The following is a 20,718-nucleotide window of genomic DNA, read 5'->3' as shown; positions in this document are numbered from 1 at the left end:
TTTCATTGCAGAATGTACCAGCAATGAGACCTGAAAGGCAAGAGCAGGGACACTTTACTTGTACGTCCAGCACCCAGCTTGAGAATTGGATAAGGCTGCATCTCAGGGCTGATCATATGCTCTCTTTGCACACATTCACTTAGCGCCTAACTGCATGCTCACCGTATCCATGTTTATTAGTACAAAGGCTTTCAGCACTGCCATATTGACATAGTCTTTAGCATGGACACACAGGCAACATATCATACATTTTTTGGAAGGGATCTATTGGGATTTGGTGGGGTGGGGAGTGGTGAGCAACATGTTGATGAGGATAGTTTTTAGTTCAATGAAAGGACTGAGGGTGTGGGTGCTGGGGAAGTGGAGTTTTGCTGTATTTCAGGGGTTCTCAGTTCTGTCAGATAGAGACATAGATGGTACACAGACCAGGGGCTTGGCCACCATCAGTTGTCCACTTGGGATGCTCACTGTTAGGAGATGTGTCCCCGTACAAGCCAGGAGTGGGCAATGGTCAATTCTGTTGGGTCATTGCAATCCATCAGGGAAACTGTGGGCCATCAGGTGGGGAGCCAGTCAGAGGACTGGTCAGTCATGTCTAGGGACTGCTCAAAGGAGTCGATCGGAGTTTTGGAGGACTGACAGTTGATTGTTCAGGATGACTTGAATATTTATCAAGCAGAACGCCCTTCCTGCTGATGAATTCTGCAGTTTTGTGATATGGCCCTTTCAGTGCCAGATGTGTACAGTCAATGGCTCCCTACTCCTGGTGGATCCCTGCTATATTCCTAATCTTACAGCTCAGGTTACAGCACTGATTGCATCCTGGGAATTAAGTGACACTCGTCTGGCTCAGTGACATCAGTTCCTTTCCTGGTGCAATTGTAGGTGCATTACTGAAAGAAGGGGATGTGTAGATTAGATGGGTTACGGGGGATTGATCTGGGTGGAATGCTTTGATGATTGGTGTGGACTTGTTGGGCTTAAGGGCCTGTTTCCACACTGTAGGGATTCTATGATTCTAAAGCTCCTGGAAGAGATTCAAATAGTAAAAGAACCTATAAGTAGGGGTGGCACAGTGGCTCATTGGTCAGCACTGCAGCCTTACAGCACCAGGGACCTGGGTTCGATTCTAGCCTTGGGCAACTGTCTGTGTGGAGTTTGCACATTCTCCCCATGTCTGCGTGGGTTTCCTCCAGGTGCTCCAGTTTCTTCCCACAGTCCAAAGATGTGCAGGCTAGGTGGATTGGCCATGCTAAATTGCCCATAGTATTCAGGGGTGTGTGGATTATAGGGGGATGGGTCTGGGTGGGATGCTTCAAGGGGCGGTGTGGACTTGTTGGGCCCAAGGCCCTGTTTCCACACTTTAAGGAATCTAATCTAAAGTAGTTTGATGCAATGAAAAAGAGCACAAGGACCCCAAATGGTTTTTTGTCAAAATGTAACAGCAACTTTGATAAACTAAAGACAAATCTATAATGCAGTTATCCAGTTTATCTCTACCTTTGCTGTAGGTTCCTCAGATAGCAGAAAATCCAGGATGCCTTTCATCATCCAGCTGGCTTGAGTTTCCCCAGGATGTACTCTTGCAGTCAACACAACACCAAGCTTCGATTTAGAATTTTCCATATCTGTCATTAATAGAAATCAGTACCTTATTTGCCAAGAAGTCACAATAGACAATGATCATCTGGGCATCAAGAACATATAAGCAGGAATTGGATATTTAACCTTCTGAATTAGTTTTCCTTTTCAACAGGATCATGGCTGACCTACTCAAGCACCCACTTCCCATGGTACAACTTTGCCCTGAGTTGCCTTACTTTCTACATATTTATAGATTTCTGCCTTGGATGTATAACAAGACACACAGAAAATGGAACACAACACTCCTGTGCAGAATCTTATGGTAAGTTAAAGGTTGGTTTTTTTGGTGGATGTAGAAGTGAATTATCATCCATTCCTGCCAAGTCCCATTGTCATGAAGCAATTTAAGTCCACAGAGCATTAACCACCTGATGAAAGTCTTCCATCCCACACTAGGGAGGGAATGCCACCTTCAAAAACAACTGGTCATTTCTGGTCCTAGAGATGGTGCTGGAAGTGGTGACTGCTGCTGGAACCGTAGCAGTGACCAGTGAGGATTGTCATTCAAGCTGCGTGGAAAGTTAAGTGGAGCTGAACTTTGTGCAATAATTAGCGAATATCCCCTCTTTTGAAGTCATGATGGAGGGAAGGTCATTGATGAAGCAACTGTTGATGGTTGAAATTAGAACATTACCCCGAGGAACTCCTGCAGTGATGCCCAGGAGCTGAGATGACTGACCAGCTATGCAAATATTACGTTGAAAAGAGTAAGAAAGAGGTTGGGAACACAATGGCAAGTGACATCTCGCCTAACTTCACAAAGTATTTCCACTATCAATCAGTGACAAGTTAGAAGCTTGATGCAGTATTCTCCTCTTGCATGGATGAGTGTTGCTTTAATAATATTCAAGTAACTTAACACCATCCAGCAGAAATCAGTTTGCATAATTGATACTCCATTCCCCACTTTAAACATTCACTGCCTCTACCACCAACACAATGTGGCTGCAATGTGTACCAACAGTAAATGACTTTCAACAACTGGTCAAAGTTCCTTAAAACAGAACCTTACAGTCTGTGACCAATGCCAGCAACCACCACCTATGTCCTACTAGATATCGCACACCAACCTGTCTTGGATATGTAACTATGTTCCTTCAACATATGGAGTCAAACTTCTGGTATTCCCTTCCTAACAGCACCTTAGGAGTACTTTTATTACTGTCATGACTGTGGATCGTAACCCCATGGACAAACTGAACTTCCCATTGCAACACATGTTTTAAAAAATGACTGATACAGCCAAAAGATGACTGCAGATGTAAATCCAATCGTTGTTTGGAGACAGCTTCTGGAATATCACATCTGAAGGTGCCAAACAAGTTTCAAAGGGAGATATACACTACAAACTGCAATATAAGCCCCTGTGAGGATTTCAGACTGAGATCATGTTGAGGGAAATCATATCAATATGCACAAGACCCATTTTGCATTGTTTTCTTTCAGAAGTACACAGGACAATGTTTAAAAGTGAGTTTCAAACCTGGTCTGACATTCTAAAATATGAATGAATGTGGTGTGAAGGTTGCATTTTGAGAACAGCCATTAAATGCCCCTGTACTGAAGGTGAAGAAAGGGAAAAAATATATTCATACTTTGAGTGCTGCCAGCCAGCCACTGTCAGAAGGAACAAGGCAAAAGAATTTTAGTCAACCTGAAAATAAGTCAAGGATCTCAAAATTGTTCAACTATCAATGTCAACATGACTAGTATCATATTGTCTAACAGGTACATTGTTCAACTATCTACTCTTCCACAATGGCTCAGAGTTGGATCCATAAATCTTTCTTTTACCTTTCGACTTTTTGCACTCACTTCTTATTCTTAATCTATGTGCAAATGTGATGTATTTAATTCCAATTGCAGTTAGTAGCTAATAAACTCATTATTTGATAATCTCATGCTGTCCTGGTTAAATTGGCTTCTTTCAAAGCATATGTTCGTTTGGGTCTGGCAGAAAGGTATCCACGTGGGAAGGGAACCTTTCTAAATTAACCACATTGCATCCAACCAGGGAGAATGCATGAATAAAGACAGGGAGGTAGTTCATCCCTCCTTACCTAGGATCCTAAAAACTTGAAATATCCTGTCCGAATCAGAACAAATCAGGGAACTTTGCCCAGGATAACAAAGTGTGGAGCTGGATGAACACAGCAGGCCAAACAGCACAAAAGCTGACATTTCGGGCCTAGACCCTTCATCAGAGAGGGGGATGGGGAGAGGAACTGGAATAAATAGGGAGAGAGGAGGAGGTGGACCGAAGATGGAGAGAAAACAGGATAGGTAGAGAGGAGAGTATAGGTGGGGAGGTAGAGAGGGGATAGGTCAGTCCAAGGTAAATGGACAGGTCAAGGAGGCGGGATGAGGTGGTAGGTCGGAAATGGAGGTGCAGCTTGAGGTGGGAGGAAGGGATGGGTAGGAGGAAGAACAGGTTAGGGAAGCAGAGATAGGCTGGGCTGGTTTTGGGATGCAGTGGGGGGAGGGGACGAGCTGGGCTGGTTTTGTGATACAGTGGGGGGAGGGGAAGAACTGGGCTGGTTTTGGGATGCAGTAGGGGAAGGGGAGATTTTGAAGCTTGTGAAGTCCACATTGATACCATTGGGCTGCAGGGTTCCCAAGTGGAATATGAGTTGCTGTTCCTGCAACCTTCGGGTGGCATCATTGTGGCACTGCAGGAGGCCCATGATGGACATGTCATCTAAGGAATGGAAGGGGGAGTTGAAATGGTTCACGAATGGGAGGTGTAGTTGTTTGTTGCGAACCGAGCGGAGGTGTTCTGCAAAGCGGTCCCCATCCTCCACTTGGTTTCCCCAATGTAGAGGAAGCTACACCGGGTGCAATGGATACAATATACCACATTGTCAGATGTGCAGGTGAACATCTACTTGATATGGAAGGTCATCTTGGGGCCTGGGATGGGGGTGAGGGAGGAGGTGTGGGGGCAAGGAACACCTCCGCTCGGTTTGTAACAAACGAACACCTCCGCTCGGTTCGCAACAAACAACTGCACCTCCCAGTCGTGAACCATTTCAACTCCCCCTCCCATTCCTCAGACGACATGTCCATCATGGGCCTCCTGAAGTGCCACAATGATGCTACCCGAAGGTTGCAGGAACAGCAACTCATATTCCACTTGGGAACCCTGCAGCCCAATGGTATCAATGTGGACTTCACAAGCTTCAAAATCTCCCCTTCCCCCACTGCATCCCAAAACCAGCCCAGTTCGTCCCCTCCCCCCACTGCATCACACAACCAGCCCAGCCTGTCTCTGCTTCCCTAACCAGTTCTTCCTCTCACCTATCCCTTCCTCCCACCTCAAGCTGCACCTCCATTTCCAACCTACCACCTCATCCCGCCTCCTTGACCTGTCCATTTACCCTGGACTGACCTATCCCCTCCCTACCTCCCCACCTACACTCTCTCCACCTCTCTTCTTTACTCTCCATCTTCGGTCTGCCTCCCCATCTCTCCCTATTTATTCCAATTCCCTCTCCCCATTCCCCTCTCTGAAGAAGGGTCTAGGCCCGAAACGTCAGCTTTTGTGCTCCTGTGGTGCTGTTTGGCCTGCTGTGTTCATTCAGCTCCACATTTTGTTATCTCGGATTCTCCAGCATCTGCAGTTCCATTATCTCTGATACAACTTTTCCCAGGAACTGGTTGTAACAATTACCCAGATGCAATGGTTCAAGGTGGTGGCTTACAATCACTTTCTTAGTAGCAATAAATGGTGGCTTCGCCAACAATGCCCACTTCTCATGAATGATTAAAAAAGGATGACCATTTAGAAGTTGTAGAACGTGTCATCCCAAATTCCAAATTTATTCAGTGATTATGCTTCCAAGTAATTTTTGATAACAGAATAGAGATAGAAAAGTTTGTTTTCACTTTGTCGATTATCTTTTTTTTCTTCATCAGTTCTGTACCTAAAGGCTGGCCTGACTCACAGTGCCACAATCTCCATCACAGATATAGTTAGGGGTTTAGTCCTGAATTTATCCTACATTAAGGAGGGTTAAAAGCTGTGCTGTTGGATTGGCATCAAGCTGATCCAAGCCAGTCATTCTACATTGCTGAGGAGTCCATGTTGGTGGAGCACCATGCACTTTTACATGCATGTTCCTGTCTGAAGATATGGATTGTGATGACAGAAGCTCCAATTTTCTTTCTCTCTCATAGTTGATCAGGAATTTTTTGCAAATGAATTCCCTTCCACTGGCACAGGTTAGAAAGGTTTACCGATTGATCTGTCTGACCAAATTATGAACATCACCTTTCTTGGCCATTAACTCCTCGAGTGGGCTTTGCACCCAGAGCTTCTGGCTGAAAGATTATCCACTATGCCACAAGACCTGTATATTAAATCTTAATGAATGCCTCAAATCATCACAGGGGACATTTGTATTGTCAATGGTTATTTAAAATCACTTATAAGGATATCGTATAACTGAATACATCAGTATTCAGTATTCATAAACTGTACAAGGTATAACCAGGTGAATTGGTAAAGAGCTACAAGAAATGAAGAAAGCTTAATGCAACTCACGTGTATAGTCAGTGATTGTCAATAAAAAGCAGCTATTTCCTGCTATTGTTTCACACATAACCTCCTTTTTAAAATGTGCTGCATGTTTAGAATCATTTGTTATTTCATCCAAGTGAGCCTTTAGGTCAGTATATCTGTAGGGGTAACAATGTGCCAGATAGTATGTATCATCCTTATTACTAAATTCCTGAAAAAAAATGAAGAACTAGTGTGAAAGTCTGATGTGAAGCAAATAAAATTCAATGCTTGCCAAACAGAGGTTGATTGCAATCGCAGCCCACAGACTTCAAGATATCAAATAGCAGTGTTAGATTCAGTCAGAAGCTACAAAGAGGAAGGTTTAAGCTTCAATAAATAGTTGCTGAGAAGATGACTTAGGCATTATTTGCAATGGCGTTAATTAACTTCTAATTTGTCCTAATTTGGTTTCAGAATTGGGAAGGGAATAGTAGCTCGGTGGGTGTTTGATTTAGGATTATAAAACTGAGGAACAAGAGGAGATCATTCAGCCCATCAAATTTTCCCTCCGTTCACTGAGATTGTGGCTGATCTGATGGTTCTCTATTACACTTTGCTGCCTTTTCCCCATAACCCTGATTCCCACACTGATTAAAAATCTATCTTGGCCTTGAATGTATTTAATGACCCAACTTCAACAGCCTTCTTTAGTAAAGAATTCCACAACCCTCTGAGAGAAAACAAAATCCTCCCCATCTGTGTCTTAAGTGCACCACCCCTTACTGCCACACCCTGTCTTCTGGTCCCAAATTTTCCTATAAAGAAAACCTACCTTTTGACTACCACCCTCTCAAGCCCCCTAAGAATTTTATATGTTTCAGTAAGGCTGCTTTTCATTCTGCTAAACTCCAATGTGTACACACCTAAGCTACTCAGCCTTTCCTCATTAGTTTGTTCATCTATGCCCAGGAATAGCCGAGAAAATGACTTTGGACAGCCTCTAATGCCAATATATCTTTCCTTATGTAAGGGCCCAAAACTGTTTGCAGCATTCCAGCTGTTGTTACATTAGTGAAAATGGGAATTGCAGATGCTGGACAATCTGAGATCTGAACATCTGCCAATGTGGTATACTGCATCTGCTGTACCTGTTGTGGCCTCCTCTACATTGGGGAAACCAAGCGGAGGCTTGGGGACCGCTTTGTAGAACACCTATGCTCGGTTCACAATAAACAACTGCACCTCCCAGTCGTGAACCATTTCAACTTCCCCTCCCATTCCTCAGATGACATGTTCACCCTGGACCTCCTGCAGTGCCACAATGATGCCACCCGAAGGTTGCAGGAACAGCAACTCATATTCCGCTTGGGAACACTGCAGCCCATTGGTATCAATGTGGAGTTCACAAGCTTCAAAATCTCCCCTCCCCCTTCTGCATCCCAAAACCAGCCCAGCTCATCCCCGCCTCCCTAACCTGTTCTTCCTCTCACCTAACCACTCCTCCCAACTCAAGCCACACCTCCATTTCCTACCTACTAACCTCAATGTGCCCCCTTGACCTGTCCGTTTCTCCCGGACTGATCTATCTCCTCCCTACCTCCCCACCTACAGTCCCTTCTACTGTCTCCATCCCCGCCCCTTTAATTTGTCTGTCTCCTCTCCACCTATCTTCTCCTCTATCCACCTTCAATCCGCCTCCCCGTCTCTCCCTATTTATTTCAAAACCCTCTCCCCCTCCCCCTTTTCTGATGAAGTGTCTAGGCCCGAGACATCAGGTTTTGTGCTCCTAAGATGTTGCTTGGCCTGCTGTGTTCATCCAGCTCCACACTTTGTTGACACATCAATGTCTAGTATAATTTTAGCAAGACCTCTCTTTACTTATACTACATTATGTTTGAAATGAAGACCAACATTGATTTGCTTTCCCTATTTACTAATAAACTTGTGCACTATCTTTTAGTGATTAATACACAAGGATATCTTGTTCAGTCTATATCCATAGGATGTAGTCCCTCTTCCTCCTGCCAAAGTACATAATCTCACATCTTCCCACATTATATTCCATCTTACAAACTTTTGCCCACTTGATTAATCTGTTGCAGACTCTTCATGTCATCCTCACCACTTGCCTTCTCATCTACTCTTGTGTCACTTACAAATGTGGCTGTAATATATGTATACATATAATAATGCTCAGTCAGAGCGGCTGCTGGAGAGAAGTGGTGCAGAGTGAATCGAGGGGTGAATGGCAGCAATGGAACTTCTGGATGAAACTGGAGGAGCTGGGCCCAGATTAAGCTCGGTCGAAGCAGCAGCAGGAAAGGAGCAGAGCAAGCCTACACTAAATCCAGAAACAAAGCTCCTTAGGTTACATCATAGTTCAAAAATGTCCTAAGGCAAGAGGCTTAGTTGCTTGTGGACTGGTTTTAGAGACTGAGAGTTCTAACAGGAGTAAGGCCCATAAGACCATAAGACTATAAGACATAGGAGCAGCAATTAGGCCATTTGGCCCATCAAGTCTGCTCTGCCATTCAATCATGGCTGATAAATTCCTCAACCCCATTCTCCTGCTTTCTCCCCGTGACCCTTGATCCCCTTGATAATCAAGAGCCTATCTACCTCAGTCTAAAATGTACTCAATGACCTGGGCTCCACAGCCCTCTGTGGCAGTGAATTCAATAGATTCACCAGTTCCTGGCTGAAGAAGTTTCTCCTTATCTCCATTCTAATTGGCCTTCCCTTTACTCTAAGGCTGTGTCCTCGGGTCCTAGTCTCTCCTACAAATAAAAACATCTTCCCAACATCCACCTTGTCCAGGCCATCATTTTTATGGTTTATAATTGATTAGGAAAAGAGGCAGAGAGAAACCTGATTTGATGTGTGTGGGCAAGGTTGAGGATTTGGTTTCTGGTTTATTATTTGCTTTTGGTAAGGTTCACAATGGCAGGAAAACTCAGTCCCGTGAAATACTCCTCTTACAAATGTGGGAAAGCAGGGACACTTTCAGTGTCTGTGGTAATATGCAGGAAGTGGCATCAGCTGCAACTCCTGATTTGCCACATGGAGTGTCTATGGAGTATCCATGAGGTTGAGGATGTCGTGGGCAGTGAGCTGCTCACACCTCAAGTAGGAACTACACAGGCAGAAAAGCATTGGGTGGCCACAAAGAAGATTGCCCACAGATGCACCTAGTCCTGTCGAGTTTCTCCAGCACATTGTTACTGTCTGTACCAGATTGCGAACAACCATGGTTTTTCATTTTACATGAAGCAATTACCTTTCTGCTAACCCTGTTTTAACACTGCTTTCACTTAATCCCATCAATTTTATCCAGTCACAAAGCAAGAAATTTCTACTTACTATTTGAAATTCTAGGCAGTAATATTGTACATCAGGGAAAGGTTTTTTGAAGGCCTTGTTATTCCATGGTTTATATGTGATGTGGTGCCCTGAACGAAACCAGCCAATATTTTGTTCTTTTGCATCTTTCTCTGAGTAAACTAGAGGTTTCATTCCTGATAGAAAAATAATGAGACAAATAAGATGAATTAAACATGATTGATTTTATTTGAAAGGTTGTGTGCCTGTAGATGTCTATATATATTCTCTATACTTTGCATTTGGCACACTAGCAGCGCATTTAGTCTGTGGGAAATTATGTGGCATTCAGGAATCTTTGGCACTTTAAAAATTCAGTATTCAGCATAATACAGCAGATTAGGAGAGAATTGTGTACTGCTTTTCCAGCATTTTGAAAGAGCTATCCAATTCATCCCAGTCCCAATTGTTTTGCAATTTTTCCTTTTCGTATCTTTATCCAAATTACCCTTTCAATGTTATTGGTTCTTTCAGACAATGGATCTCTAGTCATACAATGCATTGCATATAATCATTTCTCATCTCTGTTGGTATTTTGCTGATTGCCTTCAATCTCTGATTACTGACCTCATGCCAATGGAAAAGATTTATCCCTAATGGCTCTCTCAGATCCCCTTCTAATATTGAACACCTCAAACAAATCTCCTCTTCACCTTCCTGGCACTTTGACCAAGTTAGCAACCATTAAATTTCAATCTCTCAATTCTGAAAATTTATGTTTTATATTATTACTTTACTGTTCTCATTTTATTCCTCAATTCAACGGCAGTTTTCTGCTATTTGTTATAGTTTTGTGAGTTTTTAACCCATTTCTACCTGTTTAAATTGTCATTCTAGTTTCTAATTGGAAATATCCCTGTGCCCTAATGTTGCACAGTCAGTGATTATATAAAATCTCAGCTATCTACTCCTTTGCAGGTAAACCAGTTTGGTGGCTCATCATGTTGAGTATTTGTCCCAAATATTCTTGCTTACCCTGTGAGATGTGTGTTTGCCTCTGGAGACAAAATCATTTAAAAAAGATCAAAAAATTGGAACTCATGTTTGCCATGATTTTGTATTCTAAAGGCCGCTTTCATGATTATATTTGAGTTAGGGACCATTTTAGGATAGGTTGTACACGATCCATTGAAGCATAGGTTTGAGAGGCAAAATGTTCATCTTCCTTGTTTTTTCCTGATCATTTGTAAGTGTAACAAGATTCCAGTTAATTGCCTGTTCCCCTTCTGTTCTTTGCTATTGAATTAATTATGTCTGCAATGTTACCATTGAAAGCAAAATTAGAACTAGAATTCTACAACAGGAAACAACGCTTACCATAATTATAAAGGCTTTCTTTTTTCAGCAAGTTGACTATCTTGAATTTGTAGGTGACATCTGAAACTATGCTCTGAATCCGAAAGTAATACCATTGCGTGTGTCTGCTGGTGAATGTATCCATTGCCAACATCAAATTATACTCATATTGGCCTCTGTAGATGGAGATACACAGTTTATTTGTTTGTAAAGTTCATATAACCAAGTCAAATAAACTCCAGAGTACAAATAAGACTATAAGGCCATAAGACATAGGAGCAGAGATTAGGCATTCAGTCCATCGAGTCTGCTCCACCATTCAATGATGGCTGATAAATCTCTCATTCTCCTGCTTTCTCCCCGTAACCCTTGATCCCCTTGACAATCAAGAACCCATCTATCTTAAATATACTCAGTGACCTGGTGTCCAGTCTCCTGTGGCAGTGAAATTCATGCATTCACCACTCTGGCCGAAGAAATTTCTCCTTATCTCTGTTCTAACAGGTCCTCCTTTTACTCTAAGTCATGAGACTATGCTCTAAATGGACATAATGTAATGTATTCAAATCCTTTTCTCAGTATTTATCATTTCAAATTTGGATCAATCAAAGGAATTAACTAAAAATAGCAACTGAAAGTAATAGACAATTGTTTCAAAAAGATGTGGGTATTTTCTTCACACTGAGTTTCGATAGAAATTAGCAGTAGTTCCGTGGCCAACAATGATCCTGTAATTAAAGCTAATTAAAATTGCAAATTCTTCATTTGGAAGTAGACAAATCTTATTTACTTGGATGCAAAATGGCTTCAGCTGCTCATGGCACAAAAAAACATTGTAACATTGAAACAAGTCTGAATGCTCCTAAAATAGGCTAAAATAATGTGATGTGGGTGCCAGTGACACACTTTCTGGGTGAGGTGCTGGATGGGCTAAAAAGTGCTAGGGTGGTTAGTTGTGTGCATTGGGTACACCTCACTGGGATAGCACACCAGAAATAGAGTCCTGCTAATCCTATGTTAGAAAAGTTAAAAATGTTGGAAAGTATGCAGAATTCCCCAATTTACATATCTTTTCATGTCCAGATTGACTGAAAGCATGCACCAAGTTTCTGAACCTAACAAGAAGAACAAGGGGAGGTGATAGCCTCATGGTATTATTGCTGAAGCATTAATCCGGAAACCCAGGGAATGTTCTGGGGGCCTGGGTTTGAATCCCACCGCAGCAGATGGTGGAATTTCGATTCAATAAAAAAAGCTCAAAATAATGATGAAATCTTTGGTAGTTCACTAAATCACACCTTACAGGAAATATCTCAGACACCACCATCATCATTCCTGGATATGTCCTATCTGGCAGGACAGATCATTTGTTACAAATGAATGGATTCCAACTATGGATGAACAATTACAAACCATCAACACATAACTTTACTGTTAAAACTCTAACTCCCTTTTAAATCCCTCCTGCTAAACACACAAATGTAGATAGACAGGAAACAAAACATGAGTGTTATGCGTGGAGGGAAAGTTTGGGAAGACAGTTCAGTGGTCCCTGTTCACAAGAATTGCTGATATGTTCCTAATACTGATCAGAATACTGCTTCTTGACCTTCATTCTCCAAACACTTTAATCTGTTTGTGGGAGGCACAGAGTGACTGGTTCATATTTATAAAAGTCTTTGATTTACCATTTAAAACTCACAGCTTACAGGAACTGGAAAGGAGAAATAAATTATCTTCAGGCTTGAAATGCTTCCAACTGTGGAGAAAGAGACTGCTCCTGAGATCTAAGTGCTTCTTCTAAACATTCATACCCTTAAATTGTTCAGCTGGCTTGGAGCCGGTCACATTGTTGTCGGCCTTTGCCATCGATCATTGGTCACAGTTAACTAGTCCAAGCCTCCTGTTGCCAGCTAAAACTCCATTTGTACACACCCTTTGGTTTTAGCACATTGGCAAACTGGGCATCCACCACTGCTTGACCAAGCAGCTATGTAAACAGTAATTACAATGAGTACCAGCTTACAATCAGTTAAAAAAAAAAATCCTTTAACAGTCCTGGATTTTAAAACAGAGTCTTCCCCTATTTTAGCCCACAAATAAAGTTTAGAAAAATGAGAGAGATATACACTTTGCAGCGCGCATCCCAAAATCAGTCATTAAAAATTAGTGTCACTCATTTATGTGTAGAAATATGATTAGTTCATATAATTTTCTGTTGAAATAAATCCAGCTGTACATATGAATAATTGTTTGATAGTAAAAATCTTGATTGCTGTTGAAATAAGCCACATTTTTTGTCAAAGTTTTCCACCTTGCACTCATCAGGATAGTAATGCGAGAAATACCAATGTAAAAAGAGCAGAACATGTATATTGTATGCGATTGGCTCCAACATGTCTTTATTAAGCAGTGTACTAGTTGGATATGTGTAAAATACCATGTACACATGGCATTTCTTCAGTGTATCAGGAAGAAACATGCTAGTTGCTACACTTTTTCATTTTTTTTCTTTAAACACCTTTACCTCTTAAACTTGTGTCAAAATTAACAAAGCAATAATCGAGTGGTAATTGGTCAATGGAGGCAATAAAAAAATGTTCAGGATCTAGTCACCAACTAATGTGTAAGAGAATTGAGAGCAAAGTTCAAGCAAATTAATTTAGCACTGAAGTGAGCCTCAGTTCGATGTTCAGATTTGTGAAAGTTTCTCATGATTATTCCAAATTTGTGATTGAAGGGGTTCTCATGAACAAGATCTACTAGCAGATGTTTGGAGTTACATTCTGCTGCTTAGTGGAAAGAAAGCAGCTCATAACATGGATTATAATAAAACAAGGAACTGCAGAATCTGAATATCTGAAACAAAAACTGAAACTGTATTTATTGCTCACAATATGGCCTCTCTACATGAAGAGGACACATTCCAGACTGAGTGACAGCTTTGCAGAATCCTTATGTTCTGTCCATAAGGATGACCCAGAGTTCCCAGTTATCTGCCACTTCAATGTACCACATTGTCCAACTGCCCTGTCCAACATTTCTATCTTGGGCCTGCTGCAGTGCTCTAGTGAGTCTGGGAGAACCTCATCTTCCACTTGGGAACTCTAGCTTTCAGGACTCAATATGAAATTCATTCATTTTAGAGCTTGAAAGGCTCCTTCAATATCCTTTACCCTCCCCTCCTCCCCTCAACAATCCAGGACCTCTCATGACATGGGCTGCTTTCAGCACATTTTTACCTACTCATTGACGCCCTTATTCATTTTCTTCCTTGGCTAACTATCAACCATCCCTTAAACAGTCTCTCTCTCTGTCTCTCTCGTCTCCATCTTCAGCTTTCTGCTCACTCCTCCTCCTCCTCCTGTACACAGACACAAAGTCATCAGTATAAGTATCACCTTTGATTAGCTATCAGTGCTGAAGTGTCACTGAACCCGAAACGTTAACTGTTTTCTCTCCAACGATGCTGCTAGATAAGCTGAGTTCTCCAGCCTGATTTTGTTTCACAATATGGACTGTTCACCTGCAGTTGTGAAGTAATACAGAAAAGAGATACCACTGCATTGAGAAAAGCACAATTGTCACCAACTTTCTGTTCGGCAGCTCTGCTGAAGTAACTTACAATGGAATTTTGGCTCATAAAGGTAAGACTTTTTCTTAATATAAGCCAAAATTCTGTGGAAGATTTTGTGGTAAAGCTATTGGGTTTTGCACGATTACCATATGACATGAAAACTACTTCAATTACACTCTCTTCCCAGGATGCAGGGTAAAGGGCAAGGTCTGCCTCTAGCCTGCATGGAACTATGAATTATTTATTCCAAATCTTTATCAAACAGTAACGTTTATTCAAAATTTTTGCCAGGCATGTAAATAGATGTTAATAAAAATTCACATAGAAAGGTTTTCCTGTTGAGTTTCACTTTAAAACCTGACTTTGTGTGTGGCCATTATTCCCTAATATAGCAGACTATTAATGTCACTGAAGAATATTGCAAACATGATTTAAATATTCGCTTAGGCCACAGTTCTACATTACACTGCCAAATAAAATAGCTAACACTCAGATGCCATGAAACCACTCTTAGCAGCTGTACTGAAGCAGATGCTAATAAGTGGAAAAAAACTGAGTTTCTTTAGGAGGTTTCAATTAGGTTTCCATTGAAACTGTGCCTTTGGTCACCAAAGAATTGTTAATTTTTCTTTTAAATTTGAGTACATTTTTAATCAATACATGGGTAAAATAAGCTTTCAGCCACTTAAGTTCAGATTTTGCTTCCCATCACCTTACAGGTAAGCATAAATGGGCAGTTACCTTAAACTGAGCTGTTTTATGCAAAACAGGTAAAACTTTTACTTCTTTTTCATAAATCTTTTCATCTGATTTGAAAAGTTTATTGTTCTTTAATCATCTGTATCTCTCAACTCACTAAAGGGTGTAGGCCACTATGCTCTTTTTGAAAATCTGAACAGTTTTTCTAATCTTAGATAACAAAATGTGGAGCTGGATGAACACAGCAGGCCAAGCAGCATTTTAGGAGCACAAAAGCTGACTTAGGCCGGAAACGCCAGCTTTTGCGCTCCTAAGATGCTGCTTGGCCTGCTGTGTTCATCCAACTCCACACTTTGTTATCTCGGATTCTCCAGCATCTGCAGCTCCCGTTATCTCAGTTTTTCTAACCCTTTTGGTTTTATTTCAAATGGTTGGAAATAGGTGAGGAGCAGTTAGTCAGCTTCCCCTTTTTTAAGCATTCTCAGTTAGTTGCAATAAATATTTTTTAATCTTCAATTAATTGCTTAGTAGTACAGCAATTAAATATTGCTAAATGGAGACAAAAGGTCTAAGCTCGTCATTCGGAAGAAGGGCTTAGACCGGAAACGTCAGCTTTCCTGCTCCTCTGATGCTGCTTGGCCTGCTGTGTTCATCCAGCTCTACACCTTGTTATCTTAGTGAAAAGAACACCAGTTTACACAGCATCAGAAGAATTCTGAAACTCATAGCATGTGACACAGGGTTTACTGCAAAGTAACTTTGAGAGACAGCTAGTTTCACCTAACTGTTCTGAAGAATGGTCACTGAACCCGGAACATTAACTTTGTTTTCTGTCCACAGACCTGCTGAGTTTTTCCAGCAATTTTTGTTTTTGTTGCTAGGATTGCCTGTTTTTCAAATTATTTGAGAACTTTGCCTCCAGGTTAATCTGGAGTACACTGGGCATGATTAATGAAGTAAACTCGTGAGTGGTTTTCCTGCAAAATCAGCCCACTGTTGTCCAGCCAAAAATTTGTTTTGCCTTCTACACAAATGAGTAATATGATATAAGTTTCAATGCCGATGTGATACCACATGATGCAGGCAGTACATCCCAATGATCTGTGGACTGCATCAAGTAACATAAGTTATTGATCATTCAGACCTGCCTGTGCCTGCTGGCCTCACCCAACATTAGATGTGATTCTGGTATTGCACAATATTTACTGAAGAATCTGAGCTATGCTAAAAGTTACTCTGGAAACCAATTTAAACTTTATCAGTTGGACTTGCAATGTTATACATTTGTGTATTATAGAAGCTGTATATATTAACACATAGGACCTTGTTTTAAGATTGAAAAAGGAATTGGTACCTGTGTTACAACTCTTTCATTGGGAAAACAAAAATGGTCATGGAGACTGCCAATTTCTGTTGCACTCCCTTGGCAACATCCTGACCAAGCAGTGTCAACCTGTCTGGTCCAAGAACCATGATTGACTATGATTGGGCCTGTATTCACTCAAGTCGGCACAACATCGTGGGCTGAAGGGTCTGTTCTGTGCTGTACTGTTCTATGTTCTATGTTCTAGGTTCTAAGTCAAGGAGACGGAGAAGAGCTCTGATTGGAACAGAAAAGGTTCTAACACCACCTTGCTGAACAGCTTAGATACAAGGGAGGGAAAACAGAGTTAACGTTTTGAGTTAATGGTAGGGCCCTGGGGAATTTTGCCAAACAGAGAAGTCTTCTCAGAACATATTTGAATTTTTCCTCTAAAATCAACAATAGTAATTTTGAAGTAATGTTCCCTAACAATCTGTGAAAACTGTACAGAAACTGAATTTACTTACACCCTCCAAGCTTGATGCAGGTTTCCAGATTCGAATCTCGACTCAAAAATCAGACTGGGAGCCCAGTCTTCTGGAACCGAATGTGGAATTGACCCTTTGTTCATTCTCCTCGAGTCAAAGACCAGATATTTACATCTTGAAGAATTGTTCTGAGGTTGTGAATTAGTCATCTCCCCTGCAGCTATTAATGAAGAGAAAATTTCAAAGATGTTATACCAAGTATATTTCTGTAACAAAGTTACAGAGATAATAATTGCTTTGTTTACACTTATTCTTCAACCTCTAAATGCAGGAAGAAAAACATTAGATAATCCATGAGCAGAAAATAAGCTATTAGACTTTTCTTTTGCTAAAAATCCTTGGATTCTGGAGAAGAACAAGGATTGGAAAACTGCTGATTAATTTAGAGGCTTGAGAGTCTCTGGAACTCTGCAACAGAGAACTGGGGCGGGGGTGTGGGTGGGGAAGGAGTTAGAGTTGTTCTGTATATTTAATAATGAAATTGATAGATTCTTGAGCAGTGGTGGATTCGGAGGTTGCAACAGAAATACTGGAAATTTGTTATGAGGAATGTTGGATTAGCCATGATACTACTGAATGCTGGTACAGTCTTGAGGGGCAGAATGGCTTACTCCACTTCCTTACTGTGAGCCTGCAAAATAAAAATAAAACCAGAAGCATCAATCTTCATGGGATCAATTACCTTCTTGACATTGCCGCACTGTCCCTTCCCTGAATTAGAGATTTTTGTCCCTTATCTAATTTTTTTTCACTTAATTAAGAAACCAAATAGCATGTTTCTCTTTACTGGTAGTGGCATGGAGTATAAAGGTGGAGACATCTCGATACAATTCTACAGGGCATTTGTAAAACCAATATTGTGTGCAGTATTGATCTACTCATGTAGGGAACAATTTATGTAGATTGCAAGCAAATTAGAGAAGGTTGGAATGAAGGCACTGTTTTAAAAGGAAAAGCTAAGCTATTTAAGTTCTATTGAACACTAGGAGTTCAGGAGTATGACAGGTGATCTCAATAAAACATAACATTTTGAAGAGATTTGACAGAGTTGGTGCTGAGAGAATTTTTCCCATTATGAGAAAACTAGAACTAGGGGATACTGTACAAAAATTAGGGGAGTTCCACTTAAGGGTGTAATGAGGTGCCTATAATAGGTTTCTACACAAGGTAAGACCTGGTGGTTTTGGGCAACATGTTAGCTTGGATAGAGGGTTGGTTAACTGATAAGAAATAAAGAGTTGGGATAAATGAATCATTTTCTTCCTGGCAAAATGTAACTAGTGTCACAGGGATCAGTTCTCAGGCTTCAACTATTAAAGAAGAATAATATGCGAAAATATGAAAGGCTGTATTACCTTCAAGACTGAATCACATTTAACAGACTTTGGATTTAGAGGGGAGTCAAGCATTATAGGATGCAGGCAGGATGGTGAAGACCACAATCAAATCAGTCATGCTCTTACTGAGCAGGTGAAATGGCCTGAACATCCTACTTTTGCTCCTAACTCTTATTATTTTGTGTTCTGATGATCTTATGATCTTTAACCTGATGAATGCCACCACCTTTCTTCTTCAAAATAATAGCCTGCTGCTTGGATGTTCAACCAATAGTGGGTTATGTCAAACTTCCCAAATAAGTTACAGTAAGTTACTGAATCCTTCAATTTTCGAAGGGGTCACAACCTGGATGTAATGGCCAATTCAGATCACAAAAGGGTTCAATTCTTATATTCTTAGGTTGTGCCATTTAATAACTAAATATTGGGCATTATGGACCCATCCCCAATATACTCTTGCTTTGGGATCACACTCAAGAAAAACATAAAAAAGATCATTTTTATACATCACTGTCAACGTTTTGCCAAACAGATTTAATTTGAGGAAGGTGTGCTTAGAAAAGCCTGTTTCACACAAATCAATAATGTCTAGGCCTGAATCCTTAAAAGTTACTAATAAAGAGTCTTTTCAGGAATATCCCACACTTAGAACACTAGCCCAGAATTTCTGTGTTTTTTCTGGTAGTCATGCAATGAATGTATGTATGTCATTCATGTCTGTTTCTCTTATTTGTATAAGGATACCACTGGAGGTTGTTAATGGACATATACTGCCCTTATCTCAACATGGACAAACTATGTGTTCTTCGAGCAATTGTGCCTTGGCATGAAGTCCCTTGGTGTAGGCAAATAAAAGATTGTGCCTATTAAGTGATTGCTGTTTATATACTTGACATGTTGCCAATTCATTGGATTATTTCTGTGTAACAATGGTAGGAACTTAAGCGGATAGATTTATTTGTGTTTTGGAACATAGGAATAGGAACAACCAGTTAGTTTTTTTCAGTTTGTTCCATCATTTGGTTAGGTCATAAATGTATATTAACTACATAACCCAAATTTACTTGATGTTGCTTGATTCTTTTACCTTACATCCAGAACCTTACAAATATCTATCAATCTCCTTTTTGAAAATTTCAATTCACTTAGAACCTGCTGTCTTTTGTTTTCATTCGTATAATCCTTTTATCATTTTGAGAAGACCTTGACCGAATCAATTTTAAATATCAAGGCATATTTGCACTGCAGTTTTTTTTACAAAGAGCAAAAGGAATATATTTCTATATCTTGGAGAAACATGATCACCTTGTTCAATTTTGTGCCAAAGTGCTTCAATTTTGGGACAGTTTATGATGTGACTTGGAGTTGAACACAATGGACCAAATCCCACAGGCCAAAAAGGACCATGTCTGTGTTGAAATATAAAGTTAAGCTAATTAGTTATTGCATACCAATTGAAAGTAATTTGCTGTAAACTGTTCCTTACAGAATTAAACAAAAATATGCAATATCATTGATAGCTCAAAGTGAAATTTTATTTCATTTCTTTAAAAATACCATGCTAAATAATAGCTTGTAAAGTAAGATCCGGAAATGATCTAGGTCTTTATTTTCTGAATTCTCCCTGACCCACTGGGGCATTTTTAACAGATGCATACAGCTAAACCACATATTTTGAAAAGTACTTCTCAATGAATGTCCAACAAGAATGTTGCTCCCTCACAAATTTGCCTTTGGCATTCATCCAAGGTTTACTTGGTTCTGGTTTTCCTGCAAAAGCTTCAGTTCCCTTGCAAGGGTTCAGTGATCCCAGCTGAAAGGTAATCAGCTGATCTCATCTCATTTGGTGTGGCCAACATACAAATATCATTTGAATGGGCTTTCTATGTTCCCCTTCATCTGGAAATGATTAGTGGGCTGAGCAAAACATCTGGAAAACAGTGGAATCTGACTGTTTCTTGACTGCAGTAAATATGAGCACAGAAATGGAATATGATAAGTAAAATATGGTGAAAATGGCCACCATGGACGAATGCAGCCTGTCTGTTTTTCGGGGACAGAAGTAGAAAGAGCAACAACCTTGATTGAGAAGGCTTGTAGACAGTGATACTTAAATCAACATCATGGATGAAAATGAAAGTAGAATTCTCAGTCTTGAGGAGAAATGCCAAAGCAAGACTGAACAGAATCTGCCAACTCTAAGTCAATAAATAAATATATACCACAAATGCTCTGATTTTAACTGGTGCAGCACAATAACATGATAGGACAGTTTTTTTTTACCCTTTGCTATCAAGTCCTTTTATACAGTAAGTTGAGCTTTGTGATGAATTAGTAAAAAAAATCCAATCTCATGTGCCAAACTTCTGCATATTGCTTCAACAAAGCACTTTCAGATGATATTGGTGTATATTTCTGAAACTTTTAAGGACAGA

The 20,718-nt window shown here is 40.5% G+C and overlaps 1 protein-coding gene across 1 annotated transcript in view; it reads right to left on the bottom strand.

The window, feature by feature from the left end:
• The window catches only part of LOC125452300 (cytosolic carboxypeptidase 2-like), a 131,533-nt gene that overhangs the window by 57,952 nt on the left and 52,863 nt on the right, over positions 1–20,718 (bottom strand). Inside the window, exons 6-11 of the mRNA XM_048530543.1 lie at positions 19,589–19,692; positions 16,926–17,106; positions 10,841–10,995; positions 9,506–9,660; positions 6,188–6,374; positions 1,501–1,628 (exon numbers count right to left, since the gene is read on the bottom strand). Of these exons, the coding sequence (XP_048386500.1) occupies positions 1,501–1,628; positions 6,188–6,374; positions 9,506–9,660; positions 10,841–10,995; positions 16,926–17,106; positions 19,589–19,692 (910 nt within the window). The remainder of the gene's footprint in view (positions 1–1,500; positions 1,629–6,187; positions 6,375–9,505; positions 9,661–10,840; positions 10,996–16,925; positions 17,107–19,588; positions 19,693–20,718) is intronic.

Source organism: Stegostoma tigrinum, chromosome 4 (genome assembly GCF_030684315.1).
Source record: "Stegostoma tigrinum isolate sSteTig4 chromosome 4, sSteTig4.hap1, whole genome shotgun sequence".
Classification (NCBI taxonomy): domain Eukaryota; kingdom Metazoa; phylum Chordata; class Chondrichthyes; order Orectolobiformes; family Stegostomatidae; genus Stegostoma; species Stegostoma tigrinum.
Note: the sequence above shows the minus strand (reverse complement) of the source record. Positions and strands in the feature narration are given on the sequence as shown.